The sequence below is a fragment of the Mus caroli genome, unplaced genomic scaffold (assembly GCF_978045245.1).
Source record: "Mus caroli unplaced genomic scaffold, Mus_caroli_1 scaffold_8, whole genome shotgun sequence".
In the NCBI taxonomy this organism is placed as follows: Eukaryota; Metazoa; Chordata; class Mammalia; order Rodentia; family Muridae; genus Mus; species Mus caroli.
Window position 1 is genome coordinate 65,087,847 of NW_028227263.1, and position 18,574 is coordinate 65,106,420.

The 18,574-nt window shown below is 45.8% G+C and overlaps 1 protein-coding gene across 2 annotated transcripts in view; it reads left to right on the top strand.

The window, feature by feature from the left end:
- Positions 1-18,574, top strand: part of Homer2 (homer scaffold protein 2) — a 102,433-nt gene that overhangs the window by 61,833 nt on the left and 22,026 nt on the right. For both annotated transcript variants that reach the window (XM_029480084.2, XM_021167674.3), the window contains exon 3: positions 9,603-9,734. In XM_029480084.2, coding sequence (XP_029335944.1) covers positions 9,603-9,734 — 132 coding nt within the window. The remainder of the gene's footprint in view (positions 1-9,602; positions 9,735-18,574) is intronic.

Below are 18,574 nucleotides of genomic sequence, written 5' to 3' on the forward strand. Positions count from 1 at the left end.
AACTTAGTGAATTCATTACAAATTGACACCACCACAGCAAAGCACTGCGTTGGGCACACTAACCTACTGAATGCCCTAACTCTGCCACATAGCTGTTACAGAGTGCTGCTGTTTACCCTGGTGACCACATGGCTGCTGTCCAGCAAAGGTTCATGCTAGGTATTCCCAGCTGGGGAAAGAACAACATTTACAGGCTGTAGTATAGCTCTCAACTGCGTGCCAGATGCAGCATTTCAGATCCAGCACAGCAAAAATAAAGTAAAATAAATAAAAGTGTGAAGTATGATTTCTAATGACTATGAATCACTTTCACACCATGATAAAGTCAAAGACTCTTAAGTGGAGTCATGTTCCATATTCCAAAAGTATGTGTGGGCCACTCCCTAATTACATGATCCTCATCCATCCATTAAGAGATTATCCTCTCCTGAAACTGTAACAGGCGTTCCCTTGGTAATTTGGCCATTCATTTGTGTGTGTGCATGTCTGTGTCTCTGTGTGTGTGTGTGTTTATAAGAGAGAGAAAGAGAGAGAGACCCTAAACCAGAGGTTGCAGACGTCTTGACAAGTCAGGGAGTGATTTATTTTATGGTCTCTTGCAGCTTTTCTGTTTTCCTTTGTGACAAGAAAATGTCCATTGGCCTGTAGACTCTATGTAGATGGTTAGTCCAGTAAAACTAGATTTAAAAACACGGGCTATCTGTTGGATTTAGCCTAAGGATTATAGTGTGTTGACCCCTGCCTTAACTAGTATGTTATTTATTTTATCTGGTTTTGACTTTTATACAAATAGAATCCCATATGTGTTCTTTGATGATATCCTTTAAGAGATTAATACTATGTTTTATGATTCATCTATGTTAATGCCTGCAACCTTGGTTAATTTTTCTGCCAGCTAGCTTTTTATTATGAGTGTGCTTCTGTTTATTATACATTCTGCTGGTGGTGGACACTGCCGTTCCTAACACTGCTGCTAAGAGCAACATTTCCCATACTATACAACGTGTTGCAAAGGCTTGTGCTCAGAAGTGGACTTGTAAATGTTGAGAAGCCACATTTTGTTTTGAGTCAGGGTCTATCTGTGTAGCCCTGGCTGTCCTGAAACTCAGTTTGTAGACCAGGCTGGCCTTAAATTCCTAGAGATCCTCTTGCTTCTGACTTCCGAGTGCCGTGATTAAAGGAGTTTGCTAACCACCACTCTGACCACGTTATTATGATTATCATTATTATTATTTAATAGTTTTGCTGATCTATGGCTCCATGTTCCTACCCAAACCTTTGATGGTATCTGAGGTATCTTGTATATGGTGACCATATAATAGTGATAGCCACTATATAAAGCCATTTTCATACTGCAGCAAACCTGAGCTGATCGGTCTGCCTCATTCTCTCTAGCCTCCCAGGAGCAGAGCATTCTCTTGCCCAGAGCTAAGCTGTCCTCAGCCCCGTAGGTTCCCGTCTCTTTATCCTGAACCTCAGGCTGTCCCTCCTGCCCACCCAGCTGCACAGGGCACGTCACCATTGCACACCCACAGCAGATTAAACAGTCTTTCCAGCTGGCTCTGTAGGTGCATGCCTCCAGTCCAACTCTTGGGTGGCTAAGTCAGGAAGATCTCAAGTTCGAGATCAGTCCGGGCTACAGCAAGGCACGTTTTCAAAAACACAGAAACTGTTTTTAAAGGGGTCTTTATATGTGTGTTCGCTTGCCTGCCTGCCTGCCTGCCTGCCTGTATGCCTGAGAAAGGTGAGAGCCAATGCTAATTTAGAGTCCCCAAGAGATATGTAAGCCTTCCAGGTGCACAGACGGAGCCTGAGAGGGGCAGACAGGGAAGGAGCAGGCCTTACTAGCTGCTTCCCAGCTTGTCTGAGGGATTCTGTTGTAGTGGACAAGGCAGGCGGAGCACAGGGGCTGTTTTCCATGTTAGTGGAAAGAAAAGGAAGAGGATTCCAAGGCTGGGGACATTTTGACAGCATGACCACTGGGGTTGTCACTCTTGATGCTCTTGAAGGTCAATGCTCTGGGTTTTCAGGGGGCAGGCAGCGGGCAGCAGTCTCGATTACATAGACATAGCCGTGGCTTACTCCATTGCCAGTGATGTTGCTCAGTGCAAGTACCTCAGGTAGTTAGGGCAAGAAAAAAGGACGTTGTGATGCTAACTGGTGGCCTTCTCTGCCACCATTTCTTTTCTTTCCTCCCCTTCCTTCCTTCCTTCTTGATCTAGGATGTCTCAGAGCCTTGGGTGGGTCTGTTAGGGACGAGCCAAGGCATGTAGAGCCTGCAAGGAGCCAGCCAGTGTGAGGAATGACAAGCGCAGCATGTCAAATGTGGCTTTCACTGCTCTCCCTCCTGGCTGATGTCCAGCTTGTAGATAAGGGCCCTGGCTTCGATGCTGATGACAGGGAGTGGCGACTACAGAGCAGACCGTTCAGTGAGGGATGAGGAGGATGCTGCAGCTACCTCTGCAAAATCCTCGTGAGTTCTGCAAGGTCAGCATCTCATGTCCCAAGGACAAACAGGCCTCCTGTTACCCATGGGGGTGGGGAGGGTGTACAAAGTGCAATTGTATGGGAGAGAGGAATGTCCGGAGCTGGAGACAAAGACACGGGACCCAGGAGACCGGGGCAAGCTTGGTTCTGGCTGAGTGGCTGGACCCTTCTCTTGGGAGACAGAAGAGTAGGAGATGGGATGAGTCTGGCCTATGGGCTGTGGTCTGACAGCTCCTTGCTCTCTCTTTCCATTGCATGCTGCAGATGGAGGAGAGAACAGATGAGGAAATGCTAAGTGGTCTGGAATCCCTGCTTTGAGTGAATACATGGACTGTTATAGGACTTAGAGAGCAGCTGAGCTTAAAGCCATACCAGTGGGCTAGACTGGCATGCGTGAGCCCAGCTTTGCTTAATCGACATGGGCAGCAACCTTGTGAGAGACTGTGTGTTTCCCATAAACACTGTAGGATAATGTCCAAGCACGCAGTGAAGTGTGTGTGTCTGAATCTGTGTTGCTTCAGCACACTGCTCGAAGTGAGGTTTGTAGCTTCTAGTGGGCCAGTGTGCTCTCTGAAAACAAGGAGAAAAAATAGGACTTTGGGGCAATTTGGAGGCTTGAACCTAGGACCTTGCACATGTGGAGCAAGCACCATACCCAAGAGCTGCATCCTTGGTCCAATGAGAATGATTTAGGGGCATCAGAGAAGTCTACCAAGATGAGGGCCAGAGAGATGGAACCACTCAGAGCCAAGATGGCGGCCTCTCTCCTGTAAACATTTGCCAATTCTGGATGCAGGCTGAAGGTTGGGGCTTGGCTCTGGCAGAGATACTGCTTAGGAAGGGGAATCAGCAAAGCCCTTAGCCGTGGTCAAAGAAATAGAGCTGAAACTCAATGTGGGGGAGCTTCGACAGGCTGACTCTCCCCTCTCCAACCCAGGGCATCTTCTTAATTTACAGTACAAGAATCTACAACACACAAGGACACAAAAGTCCCCGAGATAGTAAGGAGTGGACTCTGGGCTCCTATACCCCCTGTTGCCTGGGCATTTACTGGCTGGGGGCAGCTTAAGGCTGTGCACTGAGCTGGGCCCTGCAGAGAGGTTGCTACTGGGGAGAAACCAGAGGAGATCCTGATAATGGTGTGGCTTATGTGACAGGAGGGGAGACCTGAGCAAAAGCATGGCCAAGCTCCCCTCACAACTCCTGTTTGGGTGGTGGCACCTGTCTACAGCCCCAGCACGTGGGAGGTAGAGGCAGGGGCATCAGAAGTTGAAGGCCACACTCAGCTATGCACAAATCTGAGGCTGGCCAAGTTGTAAAGATATATGGGTTGGGAGGGTCTGCCCTGAGTCCAGGAGTGAACCAAGGGAGACTGAGCCTCACTGGAGCTGAAACCCAGGCTGACCCAGTGCAGCCCAGGGAAGAAGGGGTTTCTTGTCTACCTACTTTGCCCAGAGGAGAAGAGGAACTTCCCCTGGCAGAGAGTCACATTTTATGGAATTGTTGCATATTTCAGCATGAGATTGAAAAAAAAAATGTCTGGACCTGCAGAAAGGCAGCGCCATATGCTTAGAGTCAGGAAGGGGAAACCCAGAAAATGAAAAATTCAGAGATGGTCCAGATGTTAGTGTTTGCAGCCAGGATTTTAAAATAAATATGATTAATATATTGAGGAAATAGAGGGGAAATGAACAAGACAGGCAAAGGGAAAATCTCCTCAGGGATTTAGAAGATTGATTGATTGATTGGGTGGATGGATGGATGGATGGATGGATGGCTGAGACAAGGATTCACTAATTAGACCCTAGCTGGCCTGGAACTTACTCTATAGATGAGGCTGGCCTCAAACTCACAGAGATCTCCCTCTACCTTCGATTGCTAGAATTACAGGTGTACTCCACCATGCCTGGTCCTAGAGCATATTTTTTTTTTTAAATATATATTTTTTTATTACCTGGGTATTCTTTTTTTTTTCAGTAGCAATTCTTTTTTTTTAATTTTTAATATTTTTATTACATATTTTCCTCAATTACATTTCCAATGTTATCCCAAAAGTCCCCCATAGCGCCCCCCACTTCCCTACCCACCCATTCCCATTCTTTTGGCCCTGGCATTCCCCTATATTGGGGCATATAAAGTTTGCAAGTCCAATGGGCCTCTCTTTCCATTGATGGCCGACTAGACCATCTTTCGATACATATGCAGCTAGAGACAAGAGCTCCGGGGTTCTGGTTAGTACATCATGTTGTTCCAACAATAGGGTTGCAGATCCCTTTAGCTCCTTGGGTACTTTCTCTAGCTTCTCCATTGGGAGCCCTGTGATACATCTAATAGCTGACTGTGAACATCCACTCCTGTGTTTGCTAGGCCCCGGCATCGTCTCACAAGAGACAGCTATATTTGGGTCCTTTCAGCAAAATCTTGTATGCAATGGTGTCAGCGTTTAGAAGCTGCTTATGGGATGGATCCCTGGATACGGCAGTCTCTAAATGGTCCATCCTTTCATCACAGCTACGAACTTTGTCTCTGTAACTCCTTCCCTGGGTGTTTTGTTCCCAATTTTAAGAAGGGGCACAGTGTCCACACTTTGGTCTTCATTCTTCTTGAGTTTCATGCGTTTATCAAATTGTATCTCATATCTTGGGTATCCTAAGTTTTGGGCTAATATCCACTTATCAGTGAATACATATTGTGTGAGTTCTTTTGTGATTGTGTTACTTCACTCAAGATGATGCCCTCCAGGTCCATCCATTTGGCTAGGAATTTCATAAATTCATTCTTTTTAATAGCTGAGTAGTACTCCATTGTGTAAATGTACCATAATTTCTGTATCCATTCCTCTGTTGAGGGAGATCTGGGTTCTTTCCAGCTTCTGGCTATTATAAATAGGGCTGCTATGAACATAGTGGAGCATGTGTCCTTTTTACCGGTTGGGACATCTTCTGGATATATGCCCAGGAGAGGTATTGCTGGATCCTCTGGTAGTACTATGTCCAATTTTCTGAGGAACCGCCAGACTGATTTCCAGAGTGGTTGTACAAGCTTGCAATCCCACCAACAATGGAGGAGTGTTCCTCTTTCTCCACATCCTCGCCAGCATCTGCTGTCACCTGAATTTTTGATCTTAGCCATTCTGACTGGTGTGAGGTGGAATCTCAGGGTTGTTTTGATTTGCATTTCCCTGATGATTAAGGATGTTGAACATTTTTTCAGGTGCTTCTCTGCCATTCGGTATTCCTCAGGTGAGAATTCTTTGTTCAGTTCTGAGCCCCATTTTTTAATGGGGTTATTTGACTTTCTGGAGTCCACCTTCTTGAGTTCTTTATATATATTGGATATTAGTCCCTTATCTGATTTAGGATAGGTGAAGATCCTTTCCCAATCTGTTGGTGGTTTTTTTGTCTTATTGATGGTGTCTTTAGCCTTGCAGAAGCTTTGCAGTTTCATGAGGTCCCACTTGTCAATTCTCGATCTTACAGCACAAGCCATTACTGTTCTATTCAGGAATTTTTCCCCTGTGCCCATATCTTCAAGGCTTTTCCCCACTTTCTCCTCTATAAGTTTCAGTGTCTCTGGTTTTATGTGTAGTTCCTTGATCCACTTAGACTTGACCTTAGTACAAGGAGATAGGAATGGATCGATTCACATTCTTCTACATGTTAACAACCAGTTGTGCCAGCACCATTTGTTGAAAATGCTGTCTTTCTTCCACTGGATGTTTTTAGCTCCCTTGTCGAAGATCAAGTGACCGTAGGTGTGTGGGTTCATTTCTGGGTCTTCAATTCTATTCCATTGGTCTATTTGTCTGTCACTATACCAGTACCATGCAGTTTTTATCACAATTGCTCTGTAGTAAAGCTTTAGGTCCGGCATGGTGATTCCACCAGAGGTTCTTTTATCCTTGAGAAGAGTTTTTGCTATCCTAGGTTTTTTGTTATTCCAGATGAATTTGCAGATTGCACTTTCTAATTCGTTGAAGAATTGAGTTGGAATTTTGATGGGGATTGCATTGAATCTGTAGATTGCTTTTGGCAAGATAGTCATTTTTACAATGTTGATCCTGCCAATCCATGAGCATGGGAGATCTTTCCATCTTCTGAGATCTTCTGTAATTTCTTTCTTCAGAGACTTGAAGTTTTTATTATACAGATCTTTCACTTCCTTAGTTAGAGTCACGCCAAGATATTTTATATTATTTGTGACTATTGAGAAGGGTGTTGTTTCCCTAATTTCTTTCTCAGCCTGTTTATTCTTTGTGTAGAGAAAGGCCATTGATTTGTTTGAGTTAATTTTATATCCAGCTACTTCCCCGAAGCTGTTTATCAGGCTTAGGAGTTCTCTGGTGGAATTTTTAGGGTCACTTATATATACTTTCATATCATCTGCAAAAAGTGATATTTTGACTTCATCTTTTCCAATTTGTATCCCTTTGATCTCCTTTTGTTGTCGAATTGCTCTGGCTAGGACTTCAAGTACAATGTTGAATAGGTATGGAGAAAGTGGACAGCCTTGTCTAGTCCCTGATTTTAGAGGGATTGCTTCAAGCTTCTCACCATTTACTTTGATGTTGGCTACTGGTTTGCTGTAGATTGCTTTTATCATGTTTAGGTATGGGCCTTGAATTCCTGATCTTTCCAAGACTTTTATCATGAATGGGTGTTGGATCTTGTCAAATGCTTTTTCCGCATCTAACGAGATGAGCATATTTTTAAAATATCAAATATGCTAGAGGAAGAGGATCATGCACTCAGTGCTACTCTGGGCACGTAATAAAACAAGCAACTAACTAGTCCAAATTCTCCTTCCCTGTCCCTGTCCCTGTCCCTCCTCCCACACCCCACATCCACACACAGTGTTGACTGGATAGGCTTAACAGCAGATAGGCTGCATCGGCCACCAAGATCAATGAACGAGAAAACAGAGATCAATTTTACACGCCCAGGCTGGGCACTGGAGAAACAGCTTAGTGGTTGGGAATACAGAGAGAGTGCTTGTTCTTCCTCGGGACTCGATTTCAGGTCCAGCACCTGTGTTGGGTGGCTCACAACCACCTATATCTCCAACCTTGGGGCACCCAACACCCTTGACCTCCACAGGCACCAACAACTCACCGGCAGCCGTCTCCCCAACGCATACGTAGTTTAAAATTAACAGATCTTTTAAAAATGCCCAGGTTAAACCAGAGAGAGCCAAGAATGAGGAGGCTGGTGGTTATCAGTGTAAACCACGTTAGACACACTCAAAAGGTCTAGCATGTGTAGAGCTGAAGTCATGGAGAGACAAGGAGAGAAGATGGCCCAGAAGCAATCTGTGGAGAGAATTGAGTGACTTTCTCAAGGCTGATGAAATCATAGGTCAGAGAAGCTGAAGGGCACCCTTCCCTGAAGCAGGAAGACTAGGTCTTGCTCTTGAAATCAGTTAGCCATTGCTTTGTAAGCAATTCATTCATCCATTCATCACACACACACCTGTCCACTTTGTCGCCTGTACAGATCTTGTCTGCTGAACTTGGGATCTGAGGGCCTGAGAGAATGGCGGGCTACAGTCTAAGGCTGTAGACAGTCTTACCTCAGCTTCAGTGAGGACCTGAGAAAATGGCGGGCTGCAGTCTCAGTCTGCAGACAGCCTTACCCCAGCTTCACTGTGCTTTTACACAGGGATGCAACAAAGAAAGCAATGATCCAAGGAAGGTTGGCTGAGTTCTGAAAAACATGTAAAAAAATCAATGAATACATACTAAATATTAACAGAGCAGCCCTTTCTCAGGACAGACCAACGTAAACACAATTGCCTGGCATGTACTATAGATTATATGTGGAAAAGCATAAAAACAAGGCAGAAGGCTAGATCCAGATTCAGGATTCACTGACCAGATTGGGTTCTATTAGCTATGTTCTGACATCCTACAAGAATAAACATGCCGTATAAATTGAATGTAAGTGTTTGTCACTTGAAGCACAAAAATCATGTCCAAGAACAAACCAGAGAACAAAATGCACCTGAGGTAAAATGCACCTGAGGTAAAATGTACCTGAGGTAAAATGCACCTGAGGTAAAATAAGGCGCTCTCTCTACCTGCTTTCCTGGAGCCTCTCACAGTTCTCCATGGCTCTTTCTCTTGACCATGTTCTGACACTCATCACTTTTAACCACTTGCTGGTTTAGGACCTTGAATGAGTCAATTGACTTTGTTGAACCTCACTTTCCCCTTCTTTAAAGATAAGATTAGATAAAAATACTTTATAAGAAATTAGAAATTATCTAGTTTTAAAGAAATATGAGAGTGTCCCTCTTATTATTGCATCATGACTAACTTTGGAACAGCCTATTAGGGGCAAGGCTGGGAGATGTGTGCTAAACTGGTCAGACTTTAATCTACTAACATTCAAGGAACCCCTTGAGGTGTGTTTGTGATTGACCCATAGATCATCTGATGTATGATGTGTTCATTCATGTATTAAAAACATTTATTGGACATTTATTTCATGGCAGCAATTCTGCTAACCAGAAATACAAAATTAGAAAACACATGTTCTATACGATCTTTTTTCCCAGGGTCTGTGGCCTCTTTTCTTCTTTCTGAGGCCATAGGTAGTAACAGCCATCACTAGGCCCCTGTGCCCTTCCTTACAGACCCCCTGTTTATACCAGCATGACTAATCTATGTCAATTAACCCTCTCCCTACTCTCCAAATTGGAATGGCTTCTCCTGCCCCCTGGGAAGCAAAGGCCCACCTGATGGTGGGAGTATTAACTGGTTTGTCTGAATATCTGAGTGGCAGGGATTTCAAAAGTGGGAGGCTGTGGGGTGGTTCCTCTGGGAATGTGCACAGGGCTGGCCTTCAAGGATACTTTTATGCTTGGTATGTTTGGGGTAATAAAACATAAGTTTTGGAGACCATGCTTTTCTTGGGGAAAGTATTTTCTTATTGATAATGTGAAAGATCTTGTTTTAGACTCTTCCATTGTTAATTGCCTGAAATGCCCTTTCTCCTGACTTGAGTGTCTACTCTGGTCAGAACAACTCAGGAACAAACACAGCCTCTGGCTTTGTCTGGAGAGGACTGAAAGGCTCTCGTTCAGAGTTAACACTCTCCCTCTGGCTTCTCCGGCAGGTGATCATAAACAGCACTATCACCCCGAACATGACTTTCACCAAAACGTCACAGAAGTTCGGGCAGTGGGCTGACAGCAGAGCCAACACCGTGTTCGGTTTGGGATTCTCCTCGGAGCTGCAGCTTACGAAGGTATGTGTTCCTTCCTGCAGTGGGATGGGGATGGTTGGACAACCTTCCCCGGCAGTAGCCTCCCTCAGTGGCACTGGTGCTGTGCTGCTGTGGGTGAGGGAGAGCCCTTTCTGAAATAGCAGACTCCATGAAAACTGGGCGGTCTGTAGAGTAAAGAAACCTCATCAAGCCCGAGACAGTCAGCTGGCTATGGTGGCTCTCTGAGCATCTGTTGTCTGGCCATGGTACCTCTGTGCAAGTCTGTTGTCTGGCCACTACAGAGTCCAGAAACACAGGGCAAGAAGTGGAAGTGCTGAGGTCAGGTATAGTTAGACTGTGAAATGTCTCCCAGAGGCTCATGGCTTTGGTCCTGGTGATGCTGTTTGGGAAGGTTATAGGATCCTCAGAATGCAGGGCCTCAATGGAGGAAGTGGCTCTGTAGGAACCAGACTTGACATTTAATAGCTTGGCCTCACTTCCTGTCTACTCTTGGTGTGGCCATTTTTTACCTCCCACCACCCTGCCTTCCCAACGGTGGTTCACCACACCCCTTATTATAACCTCTCCTACCCTTAAGTTTGTTCTTGGCCAGTATCTGGTCACAGCAGGAAAAGAGTAAGTTACTAGGCTATTGGTTATCATGAGAGGACTCTTCTCCTAAACCCTGTCCCACGATGCTACACTTGTGTACTGTCACTCTGGAAGCCAGGTAGGGTTGGGGCGGGGCAGAGGCGGGGAGGTCCTCTAGTAGGGAGAAGCATGTCAGAGCTCAGCCAACCTGCTGCAGCTTGATGAAGCCTTCCGGGCGGGACCTGAAGAGGATCCTCTGGCCATCAGACTCAAGCTTCTCCGTACTTACAGAGTGGCTGCAGTCTCCACAGGCTTCCTAGGTCTTTGGCAGTGTGATGTAAATAAGACACTTGACCAGTGAGTCTCACCTGTGGCTCACGACCCCTCTGGGGATGAAGGCTCCTTTCGCTGGGTCATCTGTGCGTCAGATGTTTACAATTCATAACAGTAGCAAAAATCACAGTTATGAAGTAGCAATGAAGAATGTTTTATGGTGTGTGTGTGGGGGGGGGTCACCACAACATGAGGAACTATACAAAGGGGGTCTGAACATTAGAAAGGTTGGGCAGCCTTGCTCTAGATCAAGGTGTGAGGGAGGCTGGCAGATACCTGGCCATCTCAGAAGCACAGTTCCCGGTGAAGTTCTACTATGTCTATGGAGAAAGGGCCCCATGTGACCAGCTTCTCCAGGGAGCGCTAGCTGTTCACTCTGCTCTGTGATGCCCATTGCTGTACCATTAATAGCTGGGCACTCTGTGGGGTCAGTGTCAGGATGACTGTGGCGAGCAGGTGTGTCTTGCGTAGACCATGTGGGGCCTTTTCTTCTGGCACCGTGGTCAGTTCATCCAGAGGTCTTTTGGTGGTAAGGAGGTTGGGTGGGGGCCCCACAGAGCGCTTCCCGCTGCCTGGCTCAGAAAGTCTTGTCTTCTGAAGACGGGGATTTCTGAGGGGCATTCATGTGGAATACGACTATTTTTTTTTTAGAGAGTGGTTAAACTTGTGACCCACAACATTGTTCGTTCCCAAATGTCTTGTGTCACTAATTGTTTCTTCCCTTCCCGTACACCTCTGGCCTTGCCGATTTTCCCAGGTCTAGTGTGGATGGCCACTTTTCTTGTACGCTTGGGTCGGTCGGGTTCCCAAGGCAAGCATCCAGGTGTCCCATTGCCATTCCAATAGCAGGAAGCAGCAGTCCCAGCGCCAGCACTGGCGCCATGCTGTGTTCTGTAGAGGGGAGCCACAGACTGTTACCAAGTCTTCCCTGAGTTGGTGTGACTGCTAGAAGCCAGCTTTTGGAAGGTCTTGTAGAACATGCTGGGATTTCTGAATTTTATCTTGTGACCTTAGAAGGATTTTAACCCAGTAGTAAAGTAACCAGATTTGCATTTCAGATAGGCATATTTTATTTTGTTTTATTTTATTTTCCTGGAAGCAAAGTCAGAGTCAGTTCAGGGTAGCCCTGAGGATGATTTGTAGAAGAGATAGAGAATTTTAAAGAATTTTTTTTTAAATGGCAGAACTTTGGCAGATGAGTGAGGGAGCCCAAGCCCCAGGGATGATGGGGGGTGGGGTGGAGGCAACCTCTTCTGAAGTGGGGGAGAGGGGGCAGATGCAGAGCCTTGGTGGCAGAGAGGACCAGCGTGCACTGTGATGGTGGCTGAGACCTCCTGTGTCTGCAGTGGAGCAGGGGCTTGTGTGGTTTCCAGCCCCATGAGCTGTGGGGTAGGGAGAGGAGACCCTGGAGATTTCCCCACCCCCACCCCCCGTCTAACCCAGCACTCAGGCCTGCCCATTCATTCTTCGGCCTTCATAGTTGGCCCTGTAGGCTCAGGCTGCTGGGCAAGCATCGGGCCATGTCTGAGCTGCTGAGTAAGCATCAGGTCCTGTCTGGGGCCAGCTCAGCTCAGGCTTCTGCCTCTGTCCAGGCCGAGAAGTTCCCAGGAGCCCAGAGTAGTTTGAGAGAGGCACTCAGCTTCCTGGTACAATCCTTTTATTCTGTAGAGAAAAGGTAGTGAGGACGGGTGAAGGAGACGCTTCCACAGGAAAGAATCAAAGGACAACTCCAAACAGAAACTAGAACAAACTGTGAATGTTCCTGCCTTGGGACCTGAAAAGACCTTGATCTGAGCTACTCCCAGTTTCTCCCAGATGAAGAAAATGTCCTGTTATTAAGGAGGAGTGTCCCTTCTTCCTGAGTCCCCAGTCTCTGACAATACTGATGTCTCTGCTCTGTGACTATGACCTGCCATCATCACAGACATTTCTGAGACGCGCTCTCAAGTATGTCCTTTATCCAAAAATACTTCAAATCAGCTTTTCCTTTTTCTTTGAAGGGAGCGATTAACCACACACTGATAAATTGCCATGAACTGAGGCTAGCAGCCTCAACAAGGGGCAATTAGCTAGCACAGAGGGAACCAGGCCTGAAGGTTCCTAAGCTCGTGCGCTGAAGGGCAGCTGTGACTGGGTATTTCTGACTTCTCAGTGCACCCACCCACAGGCCTTCAGCAGGACCCACAGGCCTTCAGCAGGATCGGTAATCAGACATTGTGGGCTGCAGAGAGAAACACCAGCGTGGACATTTTCACTTAAGAACACTTCATATGTGCTTCTCTCTCCAACCCCCAGAAGGAAAATAGATACCTTGTTCTTCGCAGCTTTCATTAGAAGGACCACTCCAGAACCACAGCCCAGGAAGTACAGCACAGAGTCGCTCTGCTTCTTAGACAGGCTTTCCAAAAATAAGAAAAGTTATATATTCCTGGAATCGAATGGGGATCTGTGTGTCCACCCACTAGAGAAGACACAGTTCCTCAGCCTCCTGAGGAATGGTGGAAAGAAATGGGCTTCCTCTGGTAAGATGCGGTTCTGGAAAAAAAACCTAGCAGAGGTAGAACCAGGTAGCAGGGCGATCGAGGCGGTCATTAAAGTTTATCGTTCCGGCTTCTGACTTCACATTCCTACTGTTCTGAGTTTCCTCCCTTCTCACTCACCGCAGACAGAGGAAACAGGTTCTTTAATTAAGGGAATGGCCCAGAATAGAATCCCCACTGCCCTGTGGTGGATGCAGCTCAGCCCCGTCTGCATATGTGGCAGATGCTTTCAGCTTCCACAATTCAATCTGGGGTGTGGTACTTACCTTAACTGTCAACTTGACAGTTGTAGAACCACCTGAGAAGGGATCTCAATAAGGAATTGTCTACCTTGGGTTGGCCTGTGGGTATCTCTGTAGGGAATTGCCTTTGTTAATTAATACAAGGAGACCCAATCCACTGTGGGCGATACCATTCCCTAGGCAGGGGGTCCCTGATATGATGTGAGAGTGAGGCATTTGAGCTGAGCACAAGCAAGCAAGCACACATTTGCTTCTCTTTGCTCTTGACTGTGGATAGAATCAACTATTTCAAGCTCCTGATGCTCTGACTTCTCCACAATAGCATGAAATTCTGAGCTAAAGTAAGCCTTTTCTCTCGTAAGTTGGTTTTTTGTTTTGTTTTGTTTTTTGTTTTTTGTTTTTTTGGGGTTTTTTTGTTTTTGTTTTTGTTTTTGGTCAGAGTATTTTAACCTCAGCAACAAGAATGAAGCTAGAACAGGGACCTGTGAGGTGGCTCAGTCAGTGAAGACATCTGCCTCCAAGGGCAAGCCTAGGTACCCACATGGTGTAAGGAGAGAACTCCTGCGAGGTGTCCTCTGACCCTACATGCCTGTCATGGTATATGTGTACACCCGCAATAAATAAATAATAAATAATAACCCATAACCTGCATGTCCCTCACATTCCCTTATTCATAAGAGCAGCACCTCTATCCTGTCTCTCCAGTCACGTAGTGTAAGGGCCAGTTTTCTACCTGCAGCCACTAGGCATTCATTCTCTTGATATGTTTTTGTTAGAGTGCTTGTGGCTACAAGTAACACAAAATATGACTACGGTGCTTAAACGGATACCATTAATCTTACTGTGCAAAGTTCTTTCGCTGGCACTGTGTGGTGATTTGAATAAGAACAGCCCTCATACGCTCATGTATTTGAATGCTGAGTCATCAGAGGGGCACTATTTGAGGAGGATTAGAAAGATCAGGGGGTGTGGCCTTATTAGAGGAAGTGTGTCACTGGGGGTAGGCTTGGAGGTTTCAAAAGCCCACACCAGGCTCAACACCGCTCTCTGCCTATGGATCAGGACATGACTCTCAGCTATAGCTCCAGCTCCATGCATGCCATGTGCTCCCTGCCACGAGGACAGTAAACTAACCCTCAACAGCTGCAAGCAATCTCCCAACTAAATACTCTCTTCTTTAAGTGTTGCTTTGGTCAGGGTGTCTCTTCATAGCAATATGACAATGACTAAAACAGAGGGGTGTGTGTGTGTGTGAGAGAGAGAGAGTGAGAGAGAGAGAGAGAGAGAGAGTGAGACAGAGAGACAGAGAGAGAGAGAGACAGAGAGAGAGCGCATAGATAGCCCAGGCTGGCCTCAAGTTTGTCATCCTCTTGCCTTTGACCTCTGAGTGCTAGGATTGCAGGTGTACATCACTAGCTATAGCTGCTGTATGGATAAGAGACGGTGGTAGAGGCAAGAGTGGAAGTGGGACCCATTAGGGATTGATAGTACAAGCCCAGGTCAGAGATGACAGTGGCCTGGACCAGGACAGCAGTGAGAGAGTCACAAACTGGCCAGATTGGAGATATGTTGTGACGGAGGACCAAGCTAACGCTTCCTTCCAGGAGCTTTGCCTTGGTCTCAGTGCCTCCTCGCAGCAACAGAACAGTGCCTGAGACACCCTGCTTCCACACTGTTGGCTCTGAGAGATTGGTGCCTTTTCTTTTGTTTTTCCGTTTTTTTGTTTTTTTGTTTTTTTTTTTTTTTTTTTTGGTCTTTCTTCTCAAGCTCTAGTCATCCTGCATCCATGGAAGCAAGCAGGAGGCAGAAGTGATGCCAGCACTTTTCTGAAGAAAAAACAAACCAGGGCTAGACATCTTCTTTGGCTCTCTTGCAAGCCCTGGGTACCCAGCCTTTCATTCCAAAACAAACAGAATAAAGAATAAAGTCGGTTGCCGCGATGAACCTGACCGACCTCATCCCTCCTCACCATTCCAGAGAACGGTGAGATTCCGTTAAGCTAGGAAAAAAGAAATCACTCAGGTTTTTATAGATAAGCAACAGCATTCAGATCTTCAGGAGCCACCTCACCCCCAAATAGCCACACAAGAGGTCAAGCAGTCTTTTCATAAATGATGACAATTTTGATTAAAATGATTGTAACTTTAGAAACTTTAGAAAATGACCTCAGAATTAAAAACAACAGCAACAACATACCAAAAATATTTGGCAATATATTTCAGAAGACCCTGTTTTAAATGTTCTTCTATCTGTAAGCCTCACCTAGGAAACTGTAAGGAAATATTGGTGGCACGGTGTAGCTACTACAGGGATATTCTTGCCGGGTCAAAGTAAGAAGCAAACAAGCAAACATAAGGAATCTGGTGATGCTTTAATCCCAGCGCTTGGGATGCAGAGGCAGACAGATCTCTGTGAGTTCCACGTTAGTCAAGACTATATAGTGAGACCCCATATTTAAAAAATAAAAAGAAGGGCCAGAGAGGTGGCTCAGCCATTAAGAGCACTGACAGCTCTTCCAAAGGTCCTGAGTTCAAATCCCAACAACCACTTGGTGGCTCACAACCATCCATAAGGAGATCTGATGCCCTCTTCTGGTGTGTCTGAAGACATTTACAGTGTACTTACACATAATAAATAAATAAATTTAAAAAAAATAAAAAGAAAGAAAGAAAAGAAAATTGATTAAATAGCCTTGTGTGTCCTTCAGGATAATACTGTGCAGCACTGAAGATAATTTAGTAGAAGGTCATACAAATGCTTGAAGTATTAATGCCATATTATTAATTTCAGAATTGGCTATGAGATGAGATCTGCAGTTTCATTTAAAAGAAGTGATGAATGCATATATACATATAGAAATATGTCAGAACTTTATTGGTTAGCGCTCCTCTTTAGGTGATGAAACCGTAGGTTTTAAAAGCATCCTTTTCTGGGGCTACTGAGATGGCTCAGCAGGTAAGGCGCTTGCCCACACATGTCCTCCTGAGTTTGATCCCCGAGACCCATATCAAAGTGCAGAGAGAAGCTGCCACAGGCTATCCTCCAACAGACACAATAGTAGCAAAAAATTAAAGCAGTATTTTTCTATGCTTACACACGTATATGCTTTTTAATATAATAAGGTAGAAATATTAGAAAGCTTTAGACCCAGAGGTGGTCTCCACCGGATGATAACTTTCTGGGTCTTCCGCTCCTGCCTCGGCTCTCCCGGTAGCGTTCTCCCAGCCTGCTCACGGGCTTTGGATCACATCCAGGTTTTCATTATTGTGGATAATGCTGGGATCATGATCACTGCATTGAAGGCCCCCTTTTTTCATATCCTCAATTATTTTCTCTGTGGTTTCCCGGGAGCTCTATCACTGTGTCGGTAGGTATGAATATTTTTGTCATTCACAATATGTACTTCCAAATTGCTTCTCAGTGGGGCTGTACCAAAACACGGACCAAGACCAGAACGAACTTGCCAGCGCCTGGGTTTTGGATTGTGTTTAGCCTGTGCTAATTTTACAGGCAAAGAATGGCACCTCATTATTTTTGCTCAAATTTCCAGCCAGGCTGAACAACCCTAGTTATATGCAGTTTATTTGCTGTATTTTGCTCATGAATCTCACCACTTATTTATTGGCATTTTTATATTTTCCTTTTCATCTTGTGTGAACTCTGTCAAAACAGTAATGGTCCTTTTTTGTGTTGTCCTCTCCCGGCTGAGGACAGTTCCCTGGCTGCTGTTTCCCGTCTGAGTGAGTGGGGATTTGCTTTTTGTTTGTTTGTGTTTTTTGTTGGTTTTTTGTTTGTTCTCCATTTAAAAGCTTTGAATTGTTCCATCATCAAACCTGCCACGTCTGTGACTTTCTTTCCTGTCTTCCAAGCTTAGAGAATGACTCTCCTAGGCCTCCCGCCGTGGATTGATAAATGCTTGATTCTGTTTGCACCGAGGACGGATTTCCAAAGTTGGTCTTTTTCATAACTGCCTTTTAATCCATCAGGGCTCGGCACACTCGCCTCCCACTCACCGTGGCTGAATAACTTCTACATTCATCTGCTGTTTGCCTTCTGCCCTGAGCTCAGTTTCCTTTAGTTGACACGACCTAGTTCTCAGGGCTCATTCTGCTCTGTCCTGTATCAACTGGTAATGTATAGGTTTTGTTTGTTTAGGTTGTTGTTGTTGTTGTTGTTGTTGCTGCTGTTGTTTTCTGTGGGGTTGTTTTTGCTTTTTGAGATAGAGTCTCACACTATAGTCCAGGCTTAGAATTCATTGTGTAGCCAAGGCTTGGTGGCTTTCAACTCTGAGTAATCCTCCTGCCTCAGCTTCTCAAGTGCTGAGATTATGGCATGAGACACCGTGCTCAGCTTATAAAACATTTTAAATGAGCATTTCCTGAAACTGTATCTGAGACACTATATGCATGCAGTACCTGAAGAGGCCAGAAGAGGGCACCAGAACACCCAGAACTGGAGTTGTGAACTCCCTTGTGGCTGCTGGGAACCAAAGCCCTGCAGTCTACAAGGTCAGTAAGTGATCTCGAAGCTAAGCCATCTCTGGCCCCATTCTTCTTTCTTGTTACTTTAAAGCTTTTCTTTCCCCCTGAAATTTCCTTTTTAGTTTGTGTCTGTTTGAATATGAGCAAAAGCCTTTACAGAGTTCCGGAGCTCACAGCACACCTGTGCCTGTTCTCTGCCCCGGGGCAGGGTGGCATAGTTTTCCCAGGAGAGGCAGGGCCTCTGCCCATCGTGGTCCCTCAAAGAGGGAGTGGCATTATCCATCCGTCCCCAATTAGTCTCATGTACCTAAGCAGCAGAGATGGTTTTCCTCTGACAGCTTTGGAGTGGTCAGGTTTGAAGCCTCGTGTCTGTGGCTTGGTTAGTGGGTCTGTGGGGGAGTGGGGTGGGGTTAGTGGGTCTGTGGGGGAGGGGCGGGGCGGGGTTAGTGGGTCTGTAGGGGCGAGGGGGCAGGGGGGCGGGGTGCAGCACAGGCTGGAATAGGAAGTGTGCCCTTTTCTCCTCACATGAGGTTCTGTCTGCCAGGGTCCAGAAAGCAGGCTCAGAGGAGAGAGCCTGTGTTCACACATAAATGAACACATAACAGAGCCTCCAGAATTGTCAGGGTCTGGCAGCCTGCTGGCTTTTCCTGTTTCTCATTGTTGCCATTTTAGCCTTCCTAGATATACAATACCAG